Raw genomic sequence first — 19,413 nt, 5'->3', positions numbered from 1 at the left:
GCAGTTCCCTGTGTTGTAGATCAGGCACAGTTATGAGCGTGACTTGAGTCAGCCCATTTACAATTCTACTATGCTTGAACGAGAAATGTCCCTCCTTTGGGAATTAGTAGTACATCGTAAAACCCTATATTATAGGGTTTTACGGCGCTTCCAACTGCATAAGGTCATATGAGCGCGCTCCTTTGGGAATGGCCTAAAGACACTTCAGTCAGTGGCACTGCTCCTGTCTTTTGGGTTCGACTGTTTGTATTAACGCTGTCAAGACGGGCATTCTGGTTGTTTAGGGTTTCGTTAGTTTCGTTTAGTTGAGGTTTTACGGTGCTTGCAACTGCATAAGGTCATATGAGCGCCAGAAGATTAGAGGTGTTACAAGGGAGTAACTAACATAAAAAAGAAGAAGGGGAGATAAGGACGGTAGATGTTTGATAGGAAAGAAGGAGCAAACCACACTAGAGCGCCCGCCAACCGCCCACTTTGGGGTTTACTTTGTTTTGGTTTATTTATTCGAGTAAAGAGAAGCACATCGACACAATAATGGTCATATAGTGAAGGGAAGAAGCAAGACAGATAGTCAGAAATAACAGAGGAAGAGAAAAGAAGTAGAAACTACTAGTGACGCCCTCCAACCACCCGCCAGTTGAGGGTGTGTGTGTGGGGGGGGGGGGGGGGGGAGTAAGTAAATGTATGGGTTAAACGCCCCTAACAACACTATTTAAGAAGAGGCAGTACCCACGAATAGAATAGAACGTCCATCATCGAATAGGAGGACCCAACAAAACAGGTTGAGAGCCACGAATACTCCACATGACAAAACCAATAAAGTCCAAGAACAGCCAGTACAGGTCAGGAACCATGACCATCCCCTCCATACTCCATAATTCATCATAGTACCAATAGAGAACTGAAGCTGAAATCATTTTCAAAGTACAATAGTTTTTACAACACTATTCACAGCCCCCCCCCCCCCTCCCTCACCAAAAAAACCCCCCAACAAAAACAACAACCAAAACATTAATTAAAAAAGTAGCAAAAACCATGTGAAACAAAAAATACAATTCAGGGGAAGTAAAAATAGTTTATTTCGTACTCCATATTCAGGCGTGCATGGTGAATCTGGTATCAATAAGTTACAGAAAAAAAATAAAAAGATAAAAGATAAGCACACCACTATGGAAAACAAAAATAAATCGCATTGTAGTATAGGCAACATTCTATGATAAGCAAACTACAGAGGGGACACGCAACGCGTCATCACAACACACAACCAGAGGACATCAGTGGCCACAGACAGAAGGTGGCCGGGACGAACTGACGGGCACCAACAATGGCGAATAAATGGTGGGTGAGGCAGCGAGGTGGAATCAGGCTCTCGTCAAAATAATCAAAGTGAAGAAACTTGCATTTTTCCGCAGGTTTGTGAATTTTTATCAAATTTTTGTTTTTTGGCTCAACAATTTTCATGCCCATTAAAGAACTCATTTCTGTGAGGATTTTTCATAAAAACGTTGATTAAAGGCACAAAAAATGTAAATTTTCAGTTACCACGGACTCTTAAGCTAACGTTATAACTAATCTTTTGCAGCCATTTTCTCTCTAATTTTACCTCTGAAAACAGGTGACCCCCACTTCCTTCATTCGCAAATACCTCGACTTGTATTCATGATAAATGGATATTTTTTTCATCCAAATAAAGACAAGTGAACAAGCTTTAAGACGATACCAATAACTCTACATGCCCAAAAATTGACGAGAGCCTGATTTCACCACGCTGCCTCACGTATAGGTTTAATGCCTGCCCCTATCAACCTTACGCGTATTTAGATAGATTCAAGAGGCGGGATCTCCGACTTTACTGTTCATCTCCCACAGAAGAAGTCGTGACATGGTATAGGTTTAACACCCCTATCAACACTATAAAGTTATTTAAGAGGCGGGACCTCCGAGTTCAACGTCCATGTCCGAAAGAACCGAGCCAAAAGGAAAACTTGTGTACTGTAAGGGGCCTTTCCCCAAGGACATACCGTCGGACCGATCAGAAGCTCAAACCCCCGAACCCGCAATCTCACGAATGTAACGTAACCCTCATCACGTATTCAGACAAACAGAACTGACTTAAGCAGAAGAGGGCATTTTTATTTTACCCACCCATTTTCTTCACAGAAGAACCCCCCCCCATCAAACGCACAAACAAACAACAGCTACCCATGTTGCTAACCCTCTCACCAGTACACACCCGACAGCATCAGAAGTTTATTTACATTTCATGCGTGACCACAGTACAGAAAGAGACATTCAGGCCCCGGGGAACACACTTTGGCCCGTCCTCTACAGCACATCTCACATCAGGCCCTTCAGTACTGACCCGATAAGTGGCGACAATGCTGTAAAACCTACAGACTCACAACATGCTATCTGTACCAGAAGGTACTAGCATCAGTCACAGAGCAGGACTACAGAGAAAAAAAAGGGTTAAAATGGTACATGTATAGGTTAAATGCCCTTATCAACTCTGTTAGGTTATTTAAGAGGCTGAACCTCTGGAGTCAGAGTTTAACGTCCATCTCCAAAAGGACCGAGCCAAAAGAGAAATTCGGGTAAAGTGCCTTTCCCAAGGACACAATTCCGACCGAGCTGAGGATCGAACTACCCAAACCCACAGTCTCACAACAGGACAACACAGGTTATTTATAGTAACAGGTAAAGTTACTTATGAACTGCAGCTCAATCTCTTCTTCAAGAAGAGAGGGGAGGGGAGAGGGGGGGGGGGTAGGGGTTAAAGTAACAATTTAGATCATTTATGTGGGGGGGGCTTCCAACCTGCCTGTCAGGGCCAACCCGGGCTGAGAGGGATACAACATCCCAGCAGAAAGATCGGGACATTCGATAATAATGTTCTCCCCACACATTACTTCTAATGGTCTTTTCTCTTTTTTTTTTTTTTGTCAGGGAAAAAACGTCAGGCTTATTCCTAAGTGTCTTGTCTATCTTCTTTTCACCTCCTTGTCTATCTTCTTTTCACCTTCAGCACAACTGAAATGTTTTATTTTCTTTTTTGTTTTGTTTTTTTACAACCTCCAGACAAAATAACCTAAAAAATTTGTCCCTGTCCCTCAACACATATGGACTCAGCGGGTCTTTTCTTTTCTTTCGAGAGGAAAATTTTAAAATTTTTTAAAGGTCCTTTCTCTCCTTTCCACCTTCAACACAAATCAAATGTTTCCATTTTTTTTATTACCTCCCAAAAAAACCCAAATCCAAAATTTCAATCAGTCACCCTCTCTTACTAAACCACATGGACTCAGTGGATCAACACGGAAGCGAAAGCACACACAAAATATACACAGAGGGTGGTTGAGCCCATAGAGACAAGACACTGAGGCTGAACAACCTATGATCTGAGCTATCTACAAGCACAATGATTACAAGGGTAGTCGTAGTAGTGTAGTAGTAGTATTGCCAGACAAATCAGCCCCTGTCAGGCCATGGACACAGCAGCTAATACTGTCTTTGTGGGACAAAAAAAAAAAAAAGAAAAAAGAAAAAAAAAAAAAAAAAAAAAATAAAATAAAAAACAAAGAAAAAAAATAAAATAAAATAAAAAAAGGGACACAACGAAGAGAAGCTTCATAAAGTAAGCCAAAACAATAACAGAATCTTTGGAGACACATGTTATTCTTTCCATTTATAACATTATTCCAGTTATACATTTTCATTACATTATTCCAATTGTAAATTTGCCAGTTTTCGAAGCAATAGCACAGGACTCTAATATCTTCCTGACACCCAGAATGTGTTGAAAACAAAGCCATTTCAAAATAACATTATGTTTGTTTTGAAAAACAAAAACAAATGAGGAAGACCCTCAAGTCACTAAAAGACGCTTTTAAAAAATTCATTAAAATCTTAATTAAAAACAATCACAGAAAAACCAAAAGTTCTAATTCTGAACTTGAAACTAATGAGCATTCGGGCCCATTTTCCCATTGAACGCCCAGCAAAATCAGTATACTGCACTCCACAAATGTTTAATTTTCTGAACACATACAGGGCACAGATGGAAGAAGTACAAAGCGACCTCACCACTCTGAGAAACCTGGAGTAACTGGACACCTGTTTTGACGCAAACCTCAATGCTGGGGACAGTCTAAGCTGGCAGAGACCCACCGTTCAGCTAAAAATAGTCCTTGAGAAATACAAACTTGCAGTAGTACATTATTCAAACATACTACAAAAAACGTAGGTTTTAGATCACACTCATAAAGCGATTTTGGCATCTCAAGCACAATGGTATCTTCTTAAAAAATCGTGCTTATGATTACAAATACTCTTACTCTTATACAGAGTATATGCAAAAAAAAAAAAAAAAAAGAAGATAAAAAACTACCCACCTTCTGTCATTCATTGCCAAGTACCCTATTCCTAGCTCGAACAGTAAGATACAAACAGAAAATATTGCAACTTTTGTTCACCAGTTTTTTCAAAATACCTAAATGTCATGGATTTCAAAAACAATATACAGAAAAACTTACACTGTCCTGAATCCTACCACCGCTTTCAGCCACCCACTGGGCAAAAATATTCATCTGACTACTTGTAATGACTTAAGGCCCCCTTTAATCAATTAAAAAAAAACCCAACCCAAACCACAAAACAACAAAACTTAATAGCCTAACAAAACAGCTTCAAGGAAAATAGGAAAAAAAAAGAATCCTGGAAAATAGCATCAAAATCTAGGGGAAACATCAGCAAACTTACGTCAATCAGCAAATGAGTACTTTCTAAAACACTTATGCTAAAAATACCAAATAAACGAGAAACAACGGAGGCAAAAAAATGGAATCGTGACAAATTCAACAATTCAATGTGAAAAACTTAAAAATAATTATAATAAATTAACGAAACAAACATGAAACAGCTGGCAAACTCCTGGCACAACAGCCTGGCTCACTTCCTGAACACCATGACGCCAGTGTCCATGGATGACTTTACGAGGAGCCACGTGTTCTCCTCACAAAAAGCTGACAGAGACACACTACACCTCATCACAGCACTAGCAAAACGGAATAACTCAAGAGTTGTGCTAAAATTTTGCAACTAGCCTTCTATTTCGTTTGGCGGTACCTAGATCTATCTTTCGTAAATCCAAAACAAAAATGCTCTTGCAGTCACAAAAGAAACATGTACGAGCAAGTTTTTACCATTATTTGATAAGTAGTCTAGTTAGACAGTTTTTCCCCATTTATTTCAAAAGTAGAAAAATGAGATGCGTCCTTTTGCTAGCACTGCGACGACCTGATCTAGCCACTCAGTCACTGCCACGTTTCATGACTTATTCCGTCTCAGGTAAAAATCAGATCAGCGAGTACACAACGATCACAATCTCAATCCAAAACAGGCACAAGATTCAAAAACAAAAACAAAATACTATAATATATACCAAAAGTGCTGTGTCATTGGTGCAAAGTAAAAATATAGAAGTATGTTACGGTATAAAATCAAAAAATGGCATCAGGGTTAAACGACAATTCCTTTGCAAAATGTTAACCAGGTGTCAGCTGAGATAATTGTACTCACTTAAGGATGGCTCTGTGTATTCTAGGATTACTGTGAATTAAGAAAAAGATAGAAAAGCAGAGAAAAAAAAACCCAGAAAAAAAAAGACGTGCAAAAAAATAAAAATAAAAACATAAGAATTGAGAGAACATTAAAAAATCCACTGCTACCTAAAAAAAAAGTGACACCACATCCGAAGCGAACGTATTAAAAAAAAAAATTCTGCGAGAAACAATGTGCATCATGAGAACAAAGGAGAGTGTTACCACAATGGGTGGTTTGTCCAACCCTGGCCTGTGCTTCTAGGAGCACAGGGGTACAAAAATGTTCAAAATTGTCTAGGAAGTTTATTTCCTATCAACTTTAACAAACTATTTGTCCAAAGTTTTATGAAAACAAATTGTCCCCCTCCTCTTGGACTAACTACTAACCACTCCTTTTGAACAGATGACAAAGAATGGTTTCAGAAATGTTCTCAGAACAACTTCATTTGATCAGATATTTTAATCAAACTTTCTCGTCTCAATGTCGTCATTTTGGACACAGCTGTAGAGAAAGAGAAAAAAAAGAGACAACTTCATAAAGAAATTATTGAAACAAAACCAATGTCTGCACCCTCTTGGTGACACAACCGAGCAGGTTTCACTTTCTTCATTATGTGCAATATGACATTACATAAACAGCATTGGCACACAGGGGCAGGTTAACTACACAAAACAGGTACAAGGTCATAAAAGTTGAACAAACAATACCTGACACAAGATAAATAGACAAAATAAAACATCAGGTTGAAGAAACAGACAAAAAAAAACAACAACAGACATCATAAAGGTTAAACAAACAATTCGGGACACAGAATAAACAGACAAAATAATATGTCAGATTGAACAAAACAGACAAAGTAATACGTCAGATTGAACAAAACAGACAAAGTAATACGTCACATTGAACAAAACAGACAAAATAATACGTCAGATTGAACAAAACAGACAAAATATGTCCAACCAGTACGGGACAAACAAGACAAAAATCATCAACAATCTACAGGTGTCGTGAACAATACCCCACACCACAGGTATTCACTTTCCTTAATGTTCTCCTGTTTTCATTATATTTACACCAGCAGCTACGTCTCAAACGTCTGTTTGCAAGACCATCCCAAAGGTGTGATAAATCAGAAAACAACACGATATTGTTGAAATAAAACCTGACCTAATCACGTGCAATATAAACTTAAATCTACACTTGAAAGGCACCGGACTAAAACACTGTACACAAAAAACTGAACCAAATTTCTACGCCAGATAGAAAATACTAAAAAACTGAAAATATCTTTCACCCACACACCACTTTCCCATCATAAAAACTGGACGCAAGGAAGCACGATTCAACTAAAAACAAACAAAAAATCAAACATGCAGGCTTGACAAAAAGAATTGAACCTCCCACAATACAATTTCCAGCTAAGACATGCTCGTACTTAGGCAACAAACATACAACTCATCAGTGACAGGCTATGTGTCTTGGCAAAATTTCACTGAAGAAAAGACTCCCTATTTTGATATTTGCCATAACAGTACTCAGGCCTCTCTCTTTCTCTCTCTCTTTTTTCAGAAAACAGCCTACATATTTCTTTTCAGTGTAGCTTTATTGAGTTTTATGGTGATTGCAACATAATTAGGTCACTTAAGTGTCGAAAATTAGAAGTGTTACAAGAGAGTAACAAACACACACTTTTTTTTACTTTTACTTTACTTTTCCGATCCAGCGGCCATTTGGGTTCTAGCCCTTCGGTCTTTTTCAAACACACACAAAAAAAAGAGGAGGGGGGATCAGGATGATGACCGCTTGATCGGAAAGAAGGAGCAAACCACACCAGACCACCCATCAGCCACTTGTGAGGAGTTAGTTAGGTTCAGAAACTCTTACTGCAGTGTCATGTGAGGTTCAACTCTGTTTATCTTACTACATATTGTCAGGCATATATAAGATAACCACCTACGTCTACGTCATTTTGGGCCGGTTTGGAACTTCTGGTTCTGAAATGAAGAGCAGAACCAGCTAGGTAATATAGTTCACTGGAACGTTGTGTCCTTGGGAAAGGCATTTTACACGAATTTTCCTCACTTCACCCAGGTGGGAATGGGTACCCGGCTATAGACAGCGAAAGATCTTGTCAGTTTGTTAGTGTTTGAGCGCTTAATCAGCTGCTCGCACTGTATGCTTCCCGGGAAGCTGAGAATGTTTCGGAGTGTTCTATGGTCTGCTGTGGTAATAATATAGTGTAAAGCGCATAGAGCCTGCTGTTGAACGGGGATATGCGCTATACAAATGCTATCTATTATTATAACAAAAGAAAGGTCCAAAATATAAACTCAACTGAGTGCACATCAAGCCTTTCACAGAGTCAATTGTTCAAAAGAAACAGTTTTCTTCTCGTTTCCTCAAAACGGCCCAAAAATGACTTTCGGCATTATCTTATGAGCCTAACGGTATCTACATATACATACACTGGCAGCGGCAACGAAGACTAGTGAATTAAAAAGTAAAAGATTTTTCTAACCAACAAAAGAAGAAAAAAAAAAAGGAAAAAAGACACACACACAAAAAAAAAGGGTCTCCACTCTTTTCAGAAAATAAAAATAAAACTTAAAATGCACAGCTACTTTACAGAGTATGTACAAGGTCGTGGAGCATGGAGAGAGAGAGAGAGTGAGAGAGCGAGAGAGAGAAAGAGAGTGACAGAGAATGAGTTAAAAAAAAAAAAACACACACAAAGTTGTGAAGACAGCTACAAGGTCTGGTACCACAGCTGCTCCCCTAGGAGTCTCCTCCTGCCTTGCCCGTACGCTTTTTCCTCACTGCAACGAGAAAGATAGAAGTTAAATAAGACGAGATGAGATATGATATCATTTACATTGATCGGCACAAAGAGATATTTGCAGCATTCATCAACACTCCCACTCTCTCTCTCTCTCTCTCAACACACACACACATGATGAAGATATGAGATTTGACGAATGGGAGGGGGGGGGGGGGGGGGGGGAGAGAAAAACAGAGTTTTCATCCTCATTCAATTTTATTACATGCACTCTGCATGGATTTACACAATACAAAAGAAAGTAACAATCATTTTTTTTAAAAAGAGGTGAGATGAGGACGATAGATGTTTCAAAGGAAATAAGGAGCAAACCACACCAGAGCACCCGCCAACCACCAACAGTTTCAAAAGAGTACTCTAAGCCCCCTGTACACTTCGAGACTCCCAACTCTGAAACGTAAGGGATCACGTCCAGTCAAAATTACTTTCACTGTGTAAGACAGAGGATACCACACTGTCTTAAAGTGATCTTACGCCTCTTTTTTTTCACAGCAGTTTTGAGAAACAGAGGGTTTTTTAAAATCAGCATAACCATTGAAAAATAAGGTTCTTTGGCAATTTGAATTCGAAATTATTCAAAAACTAGTCACAGTTACAAATCGTTTTTTTCACACAAGTAGGATAACGGATCAGGCTTTCGATTAAGAAAATAAAAAAAATGTTGGTGCCAAAATAAAAACGGGCGTTTTGTCAGCATACAGTAATACAACACAAATGCTATTTGCAATGGAAAAGGAACGGTGGATCTCACGGGGTACATATGTGAGGCATCGTAGTGAAACCAGGCACTCGTCAAAATGACAAAAACGAAGATATCGACATTTTCCTGCCAGTTTGACTAATTTTCTTAGAATTTTTGTTTTTTGATTTAAATCTTTTTCAGTCTATATAAAACACATTTCCGAGTGAATCTGACTGAAAAACTCTGATTAAAGGCAAAACATATGTAATTTTTCAGTTTTTAAAGTATTCTCAAGCTAACAAAGTCACCGAACTTAGGCGGCTAATTTCTCGCTAATTTTACAACTGAAACTAGGCAACCACACTCACTTCAATTGTAAAAATCTCGACTTCTGCTCAAGGTAAATAGGTATTTTTTTCATGGAAAGTACAGCAAATGAATAAGCTTTTAGATGAAACCAACAACTCCACATGACCAAAAATTGACGAGCACCTGATTCCAAAGGTCATGGCACATATTATTATATACATTACTAAAAGAAAAAATCCACTTTAGCATAACCTGAAAAACATAAAACGTGTAAACCAAAGGATTTTGGGTTCACAAATTATAAAAAATTGGGACGGCATGCTTCAATTCCTGATTTCCAACATAGCCAAAGTTTGGTAACTTCTAGAGGTTGAGAGTTCTTGAAAACTGAAAATTTACATATTTTTTGCCATTAAGCGATGCTTTTCAGTTAAATTCATAGGGAAATGTGTTTTTATGTAGACATAAAAGGTGTTGAGTCAAAAAAAAAAATTCAATAAAAATTGCGTAACTGGAGTAAAAACGCCCGTTTCTTTGATTTCCTTATTTTGACGAGCGCCTGATTTCACCACGATGCCTCACATATGGTGAAGTGGAAGAGTTGAGGGAAAGCAAATAAAAGAAAGATATGGAAAAAAGGAGAAACAAAGAAGAATGTAATAAGGTGAGAAAAAAGGGGGAGGGGGGGGGGTGTTGGGGGAAAGCAAATAAAAGAAAATGAAGAAACGGAGGAGGGGGAAGGAAATAACAGAGGAATATGTTGAAATACAGGGGGTTGGGTTGCGGAGGGAGGGGGAAGCAAAGAAAATAAAAATATTATATGGTGCAAGGGAGGGGGAAGCAAAGAAAATAAAGAAGTCATACGGAGAAGAAAAAGAGATGAACGACTCACAGACGTCGAGGTTCTCCTTGAGTCTGTCGTGCACTTTGATGCGCGCGTCGGGAAACTCAAATTGGATGCCCAGCCTGAGCAGAGTGCTGTTCTCTTTCAACAGTTTCGCAATCTGCATCTCCACCTTGTTCCCAAGCACCTCAGGTTTCTACCGGTGGACATTGTAGGGTGAAAGATAAAGAAAAATTTGACAGGTCCATTAAGTTTCTAAAACAAGGGTTTAAATACCTCTTAATTTCTGGATCGTTAACAACAAATACCCCTTAAAAAAGTAAACCAAAGGGTGAAGGAACCTTTTAAGTTGGCCTGAAAAGGGGAGCCCTGGAAGGAACTACCAATGTCACCATCTATCTCTCTGAAAGCTTACAAAATGACACACACACAAGACAAAAAAACCCCAAAAAAACCCAACCCCCCCCCAAAAAAAAAAACAACAACAACAAACCAACAACAAAAAAACCAACAAAACAACAACAGAATTTTTTTTTTTTAATCCTAAAACATAGCAGGAGTACACAATGCCAGAGCACCCATTGACCAGCCACTATCCTGTGTGGTCCACCCACCTGGTTGGCTACCCTCAGCTCCAGGAGAGCTTGTTTCTTGTTAATAGCCTTGAGTAACTCCACAATCATTTCCCCAGAGATGAAGTTGGACTCCACATTCACCGTCTTTAGAGTCTCGTTTTCTTCTAGACTTTCCGCCAGAGCCTGAAGTTAAAACAAATACAGAAAATAAATTTACAGTATATCATTAACCCTCCCCCCCCCCCCAAATGTTTTAAATTTAAAAAACCCAACATGATTATGAAAATATCATTGCACAACCCCCCTTTCAGCATATTAACATCCCCATAAAGAAGAACGGATGACTGCTTACTTTTAGTTTTAGTAAGAGTTTTACAGCACTTGCAACACAAAAAGGTCATATAAATGCTGAAGACTAAAAGTGTTACTTTTTAGTAACATATATTGAGGTACAAAAGGAGGAGGAGAGATAAAGTCGATAGATGTCTGATAGGAAAGGAGCAAACAACATCAGAAACGAACCAAATCAAAATCACTTGGCAGAAAATAAAAAAGTCACATTCATCATTACAAAACAATAGTCTGCTTTAATAAAAACCCCGTCCTTTCTTTCTTTCAGTACAAAAAGACAAAAATAGGTAGTCTTAATACCAATAACATTTTATGCTTTAAACAAAATTCTTCGACCTTGACACCCCATAGCACATGACTCAAAGCGACCAACGACCTTCACCAAGTGTGCTTACCTTCGCCACTTTGTCATTCGCAGCCACAGCAGCCATGTCCAGCTTCACACAGAACGTGTTGCCTCGTAGCGCCTGACAGACCTCTACCAGCCGCTCTATGGACACGTTCTGAAACACACATATGGGTATGTGGATATTAGGACACATTCTGAAACACACATATGGATATGTGGATATTAGGACACATTCTGAAACACACATATGGATATGTGGATATTAGGACACATTCTGAAACACACATATGGATATGTGGATATTAGGACACATTCTGAAACACACATATGGATATGAATGTAAAAATGTTCTGAAACACAAACATTTATACCTGAACATGTCCACAAAGAAAAATATAACAATGTGGACATGTTTTAAAACACACATATTAAGATATTTTACACAACACACAAAAAACACACATATTAAGATATTTTACACAACACACAAAAAACACACATATTAAGATATTTTAAACAACACACAAAAAACACACATATTAAGATATTTTACACAACACACAAAAAACACACATACACAAGTGGACACATTCTGAAAAACATATATATGTGGACCCGTTCTGAAATACACACATACATGCAGACCTATTCCGAAAAGCGGCTAATGTGGTCACATTTTCAAAAACCCATAGTACATAAATATTCTGCAGGGCTGCCCACCCACCTGCATTTTTAAAAAAGTAATCATCCCAAAAAAAAATTTAGCAGTCTGGCTTGTCCCGTTCATGGCTGTCATACATGTATAAGGACATGTTCAGAAACACCCACCCATACATACATGTGGACATGAGAGTTTACAAAGTACTGGTAACATATTTTTTCCTCACATCAAAGAATCCGACTCAATATTTGTTTTTGCTGAGAAATTAAGGAGCATAAAATGAAGGAGGTGTTTTGCCTTCCCCCTGTTTACATAGGATACGGGTTCAACTTCCCCAAAAACGCTATTGTAACACACAAAAGCCAGGAAATTGTAACTATTCACACATACAACGGAAAAACCCAATCAAAATTCCTCTAAAAAAATAAAGAAAAATATAAATAGATCTTGGGGATTTTACGCTCCCAATCATAAAGAAAAATATAAATAGATCTTGGGGATTTTACGCTCCCAATCAACACAGTTAAGATCATTAAGCAGACGGGCCTCTGCCCTTCCAGTCAGGGCCAACCTGGGCTAAGAAGAATACAACACCCCAGCAGAGAGATCGTGATACTCAATCAAATTCTCCCCACCCGTGAATCCATCTCAGGACGCCTGCTTGTGGTAGCGAAGCACCCAACAGACACTAGAAACTAGTAAATTCCTCTGTGCCTTTTTTAAAAAACTTACAAAATAAAAAACTAAACTAAAAAAACCCAAAAAAACCTGACGAGAAATAACCACCAGATCCGTAGACATGATTCAATCCATCTGCTCCCCCCCCCCCTCCCCCCCCCCCCCCCACAACACACACACACAAGTCCAAACCTTGATGTTGTTGAGGTTGAGCGCCTTCAGCTCCTTGTCGTTAGCCTTGAGTTTCTTGATGCTCTCCTCCACGTCCGTCGCGTTGGGGGCCTCGTCTGGGATGACCTTGAGCTTCTGAGCCTGGGCATGACCTACGAAGCAACAACAACAATGCTATGCAATGTAGAAAGAATTCTTGTCACCAATAGCAAATGTTATTTTTCACCTCAATGTCCGCAATATAGACTATGTACATATATAGAATAAGGGTAGGCTAATTATGAACTCGTAACATCCCTCTCAACACAATTAAGGTCACCTACAAGGTGGGCGGCTTCAATCCTGCTTGTCAGCATCTAGACCAACCCAACCGAAGCTGTGTGGGATAGAGATCTAATAATGATGATAATAAAAATAATCATCACCATCATAATAATTACAATAATAAAAATAATAATAATAATAATATAATAATAATAATAATAATAACAATAATAAAAATAATAATAATAATATTAATGACAATAAAGATCACTTCTGTAGTGCACACTCCCTGTGGCTCTCTGCACTTCACAATGAAATAAGACCTAAATCAATGTTTCATCCATACTGGCCCGTTCAACTTTCAACAGTTCTTTCAAATACATACATACACTTGGAATCTGACGAAGAACACATACACAAAAAGACAATTTCTGTGGCTACTGGTCACACTTGCTGTTGGGGTAGAAGAATCAAACTAATAATAAAATGGGATATACACTGAGATATTTCATAAAATAATCCCCCATGTGGAAAATCGAACTCATGCCTTCGCAAATTGTACAAAAATCAATAGCATTACACTGCAGAAGCTAGTTTTCATGAAGTTGGAAATAGAATGAACTGCCGATTTATATATAAATATACATGTTTTCCCTTCCAATTTCTTAATATATAATCATGAATGGGTTTATCTGTCACTTTTGTGCTACAGGCATTCAAATCAGAGGTCCCACATGTACAATAAGCATTATAAGATTGAACAGGCATGAAATTCATACCAGCCGCACTATTAAGCACAATTACAATGAAATCTGCTTTTAAACAAAATACAGTTTATCCAAAAACAGCGGTCAACCTAAAGAAAACAGTATCTCCAGTCATTTTTCTTTACCATTTGAGCAATCCCTCTGAAGGCAAAACCCGCTTAAGCTGAAGAAATTCCAGTAGTCTTTTGTTTTCTTTATTTCTTTATTTTAAATTTTTGTTTTGTTTTAGTAAGGGTTTTACACACTGTGACTACCACGAGGAGACCGTTGAACATCTTCTCCTTCACCGCCCAAACCTGGCAGTTCTTCGATGCAAGCTCCTACACACACCTACAGACTTACAAAGCCTGCTCTACCAAGGCGTTGACCAGATGACAAGGACATGCGGTTACTTGAGGGAGGCACTGCGCTGCCAAGAGCGAAATGCTCGCAGCTAAAGGGATTTGAAAACAACAACAAGGGTTTTACAGCACTTGTAACACCGTAAAGCAATGTCAGTGCTTAAGACCAGAGGAGTTAAAAGAGGAGATAACAAACACAAAACACATAAGAGAAGAGATAAAGACAATAGATGTTCGAGAGGAAAGTTGGAGCAACCTACATCAGAGCATCCGCCAACCACCAACTCCTGCTGTCCCGCAGCACCGCGGAGTTAAGAAAAACTAAGCAAAGACTTACCCAAGAAGCCTCCCTCGTGGATCTCTCTGTCCTCCAGAGAGGCGTAGTACTGGGTCTGTGTCAGCATGCTGTGGAAGCCCAGGACAGCTGTCCAAGGGGGGGGGGGATGAAACAGACATTGTCAATGACCTAGAGTGGTATAACGTTGGTGTATTGTTTCGTTGTAGTCATTGTAGTAAGCATTTTACCGCACTTGCATGTTTCAGGTCATAAAAGTGCGGAAGATTAGAGGTGTTACAAGGGAGCAACAAACACAAAACAGGAGGAGAGATAGGTTTAGTTGTTACAAGCAAGTAACAAATCCAATAAAAAGTTTTTGTTTTAGTAGGGGTTTTACGGCGCTCGCAACTGCATAAGGTCATATGAGCACCAGAAGATTAGAGGGGTTACCAGAGAGTAACAAACATAAAAAAGAAGACGGGGAGATAAGGACGATAGATGCTTGATAGGAAAGAAGAAGCAAACCACACCAGAGCAACCGCTAACCATCCAAAAATCAAAAAAAAAAAAGAGGAGACATTTGGACGATAGCTGTTTCATAGGAAAGAAGGAGCAAACCACACCCTCGCACCCGCCAACCAACCACTTGGTGTGCTTAAAGTACTCAGATGTACAGTAAAAGTAAAGTATGACCCCCTCATATCTTCTTTACATGACACCAAAAGGTGTCATCTGTGGCCCAGAGTGAATAATTGCAAGAAAAAATATAGGAAAACTCATTTTTCTTATAAAAGCTTGTAAATTAATCTCTTTTCACTGGTTTCCTTAAACCCAAGTTAATTTTAAAACTACTTAAAGTTCACTTTTAATAAGTGTTTTACGGCATTTGCAACACAATTAGATAATATATATATATATAAAGGTGTTAAAAGTTTAACATACACAGGAAAGAAGGAGGAGAGACAAGGACGATAGATGTTTGATAGCAAATAAAGGAGCAAACCACATCAGAGCACCCACCAACGATCCATTATAAAACTATTCACTTATTTTCAAATTTGTTTTTATTTCATCAACTAAACATCATGATCTCATTTCAATGCATTGACTCTTAAGTGAAACATTCTTATGAAAACATGAACACATACTTTCATACACACACACACACACACACACACACACAGACACGAACACAAAGGTAAAAACAACAATATGTCCTAACGCAGTAGGAATACAGCCTGATTCAGTAGTACACGAAAGAACCATCAGACCATTCAAACACACATACAAATCACACACACACATATACATGCACACACACACACACACACACATGCACACACACACACACACACACACACACAAACACACACACACACACACACACACACACAAACACACACACACACACACAAACACATGAGAACACACAAAGACACACGCACACATAAGCACACACAAAAACACACAAACACATACTCTCACACACACACACACACACACACACACACACACACACATACACACACAAAAACCCACATACACACACACACACATACACACAAAAACACATGTACACACACACACACACATACAAACACACACCTGCTAAATCCACCAGCTCCTCCTCGCTGGCTGCGGTCAGAATCTCGTCCCACTCAGTCTCCACTGCCTCGTCCTCGTTGATTTTGGTTTTCTCCTGCTCTTTAGGGACAAACTTTTTACCTGAGAAGTAAAAAAGACATTTGCATTGTATAGATTAAAAAGCACAGACTTTTTATTCGAAAAGAAAAAAAAGAAAGATATACTTAAGGTATACTTTTTATCAGAAAAAAAATAAAAATTATGTGAGGTATCGTGGTGATATCAGGCGCTCGTCAAAATAATGAAATCCAAGAAACAGGCATTTTTCCTTCACTTTGTCTGTATCAAATTTTTGTTTTTCGGCTCAACACCTTTTTTGTCTATATATAAACAAATTTCCATGAGAATTTTACTGAAAAAAAGTTGTTAAACAGCACAAAATATGTAAATATTTAGTTTCCTGAGACTCTCAAACTATAGATAGGCATTACCATACTTAGGCAGCCATTTTCTCGTTAATTTTATCCCTGAAACCATGTTACCCCCACCTCTTTCAATGGCAAATATTGTGACTTCTATTTAAGATTTTAAAAAGTATTTTTTTCATAAAATGCAAGGCAAACGAAAAAGCTTTCATATGATACCAATAATTCCACATGCCCAAAAATTGACAAGTGCCTGATTCCACCGCGTCATAGAGACATATATTCGTACTGTACCGATTTAGAAACAATAGCTTTTTAACAGAAAAGGAAAATGATATGCAGTCGAACCTGTGTAAGACGGCCACCCATTGTCAAGGAAAAAAGTGGCTGTATAATAAAGTTGGCCGTCTTAAGCAGGACTGATCAAAATGAAGAAAGCAAACCATTCTCCTCGGAGGCCCAAACCGGGGCTTTGGACTGCCATAAGGTTAATTCAAAAGGGTTTTTGTTTTCTTTTGAAAAATGGCGGAGGGGTGGTGGGGGGGGGGGGGGGGGGTGTGTAAGAAGGTTGTTGTTGTTTGTTGTTTGTTTTTTTTGTTTTTTTGGGGGGGTTGTTTTGTTGGTTTATTTTTTTGTTACAGGTTGTGTGCAAGGGTAAAATAAATGACACGCGTAAAATGATGAAGACCGAGTGCCATGGTGAAACAAACACACAGGGCGAGAACGAGCCGAGCCACGCTTCTGTCACAAGTTCAAATCAACACCTGTTGTTACTTCGTTACAGATTAGGTAAACAAAAAAGTGACCAGTCCCCCCACATTTGATTTGTGTATGAGTTGTGGGCGAGGCTTATAGGTTATGACGGATCACACACCTCCCTCACCAGCAGTTGAAAATTTATTGTTACCCACTTGTCAGCATGGGTAAATATTCATTGGAAGGACTAAGAACAACAGGTGAATGTATTATGACGGCCGTCCACAGCGTCAGGGGCCCGATTCAAAATTTATTACAAAGCATAAGGTAATGAGTGACCACGCCTGGCTAAAATAAGGTGGTCGCGGCCACGTTGTACAGGTGACCGTTTAACACCGTTAAGTTATATATAGAAAAAATGCAAGGGGGCAAATGGAAAGTGGCCGCTTATACAGGTGGCCATCATGGCAGGTTCGACTGTATTTGTACTATATAGATTCATAAGAATAAACTTTTAACTTAAAAAGAAAAAAAAACATATGCTCTATCGTATAGATCAAAAAGAACAAACTTTTAACCTGAAAAGTAAAAAGAGATATTTGAACTGTATAGGTTAAAAAGAAACTTTTTACAAGAAAAGAAAAAAGACATAAAATTCCTGTTTAGATTTTTTTTTTTTTAGAATATATATTTGTACTGTATAGATCCGAACAAAACTTGCATGTTCGATCATCTTGCAAATAGTTTGTCCTACTTCGTCATTATTATCATTACTGATATCGTTATTTACCCTTCTACTTTCATCTTTCGGACGTACAACACGATGTTCTCCTGGTATTACTAGTCTCATCCTTTTTATAATTTTCGTCTCTTTTATTATCATAACAACAGTAAAATTATTTCCTTCTCCATTCACCTTTCCTCCCTTTGCTGTAGGGCTTGGTGTTCTCCCTCCCAGTCCTTCCATGTGTTTCATCATTGTCATTTTCGTCTTTACTATGACTTTAACTTTCTACTATCGTTTTTTATCCTTCCCCACTCACCTTTCGTCCTTTTGCTGTAGTGTAGGGTATGGTGTTCCCCCAGTTTACTATTTTTATCATCATTATCATTTTCATCATTACCACTTTAGTCATTTACCCTTCCACATTCACCTTTCTTCGTCTCTTTACTATAGGACATGGTGTCTCCAGGTATTACTAAAATCATCCTCATTATCATTTTCTTCTCTTTTATTATCATAACTACAGTAAATATATTTCTTTCTTCATTCTCCTTTCATCTCTGCTGTAGGGCATCGCATACCCTCAAGAGTATTCCTGCTTTTATTAATCATTTTCTCCTCTATTATTATGATAACTACAGTCAATTTCCTTCTTCATTCGTCTCTTTGCTATAGGGTGGTGTTCTCCAAGTATTACTATTTTTAACATCATTTTAAATCATAACCACTGACATTATTTATCATTCCCTACTCACCTTTTGTCTCTTTGCTGTAGGGCACAGTGTTCTCCCAGTCCTTCTATGTGTTTATCATCATTATCATTTTTGTTATAACCACTATCTTTACTATCCTACTCACCTTTCGTCTCTTTGCTGTAGGGCACGTTTATCATCGTTATCATTTTCTTCAAAACCCCCTTCATTATTTGTCCTTCCCTACTCACCTTTCGTCTCTTTGTTGTAGGGCACATTAATCATTATTATCATTTTCTTCAAAACCCTCATCATTATTTATCCTTCCCTACTCACCTTTCTTCTCTTTCCTGTAGGGCACATTAATCATTATTATCATTTTCTTCAAAACCCCCTTCATTATTTGTCCTTCCCTACTCACCTTTCGTCTCTTTGTTGTAGGGCACATTAATCATTATTATCATTTTCTTCAAAACCCTCATCATTATTTATCCTTCCCTACTCACCTTTCTTCTCTTTCCTGTAGGGCACATTAATCATTATTATCATTTTCTTCAAAACCCCCTTCATTATTTGTCCTTCCCTACTC

The 19,413-nt window shown here is 38.4% G+C and overlaps 2 protein-coding genes across 2 annotated transcripts in view; both read right to left on the bottom strand.

Annotated features, from left to right (window-relative positions):
* Window positions 1-2,927: 2,927 nt before the first annotated feature.
* On the bottom strand, window positions 2,928-16,436 carry LOC101860504 (tropomodulin-1). Its single transcript, XM_035970513.1, has 8 exons — window positions 16,309-16,436; window positions 14,764-14,850; window positions 13,076-13,206; window positions 11,591-11,698; window positions 10,884-11,027; window positions 10,318-10,465; window positions 8,329-8,414; window positions 2,928-6,099 (listed from the first exon to the last, which is right to left on the bottom strand). Exons 2-7 carry the CDS (start codon window positions 14,828-14,830, stop codon window positions 8,374-8,376), a joined length of 639 nt encoding a protein of 212 aa, XP_035826406.1. The 5' UTR covers window positions 14,831-14,850; window positions 16,309-16,436; the 3' UTR covers window positions 2,928-6,099; window positions 8,329-8,373.
* A 2,217-nt stretch (window positions 16,437-18,653) lies between these two features.
* The window catches only part of LOC106012162 (tropomodulin), a gene marked incomplete in the record, with an annotated part of 31,213 nt that continues 30,453 nt past the window's right edge, over window positions 18,654-19,413 (bottom strand). The window contains 1 exon segment of the mRNA XM_013084202.2: window positions 18,654-18,930. Coding sequence (XP_012939656.1) covers window positions 18,880-18,930 — 51 coding nt within the window.

This window comes from Aplysia californica, unplaced genomic scaffold, assembly GCF_000002075.1.
Source record: "Aplysia californica isolate F4 #8 unplaced genomic scaffold, AplCal3.0 scaffold00278, whole genome shotgun sequence".
Classification (NCBI taxonomy): Eukaryota; Metazoa; Mollusca; class Gastropoda; order Aplysiida; family Aplysiidae; genus Aplysia; species Aplysia californica.
This window is presented reverse-complemented; position numbering and strand designations above follow the sequence as displayed.

Excerpts from the sequence above, each read along its gene's own strand:
- LOC101860504 (XM_035970513.1), bottom strand. The coding sequence starts at position 14,830 with ATGCTGACACAGACCCAGTACTACGCCTCTCTGGAGGACAGAGAGATC. Across the intron at positions 13,207-14,763 it reads CCACGAGGGAGGCTTCTTGG|GTCATGCCCAGGCTCAGAAG; the intron begins GTAAGTCTTTGC and ends GTTGCTTCGTAG. Across the intron at positions 10,466-10,883 it reads AGCTGAGGGTAGCCAACCAG|AAACCTGAGGTGCTTGGGAA; the intron begins GTGGGTGGACCA and ends GTCCACCGGTAG.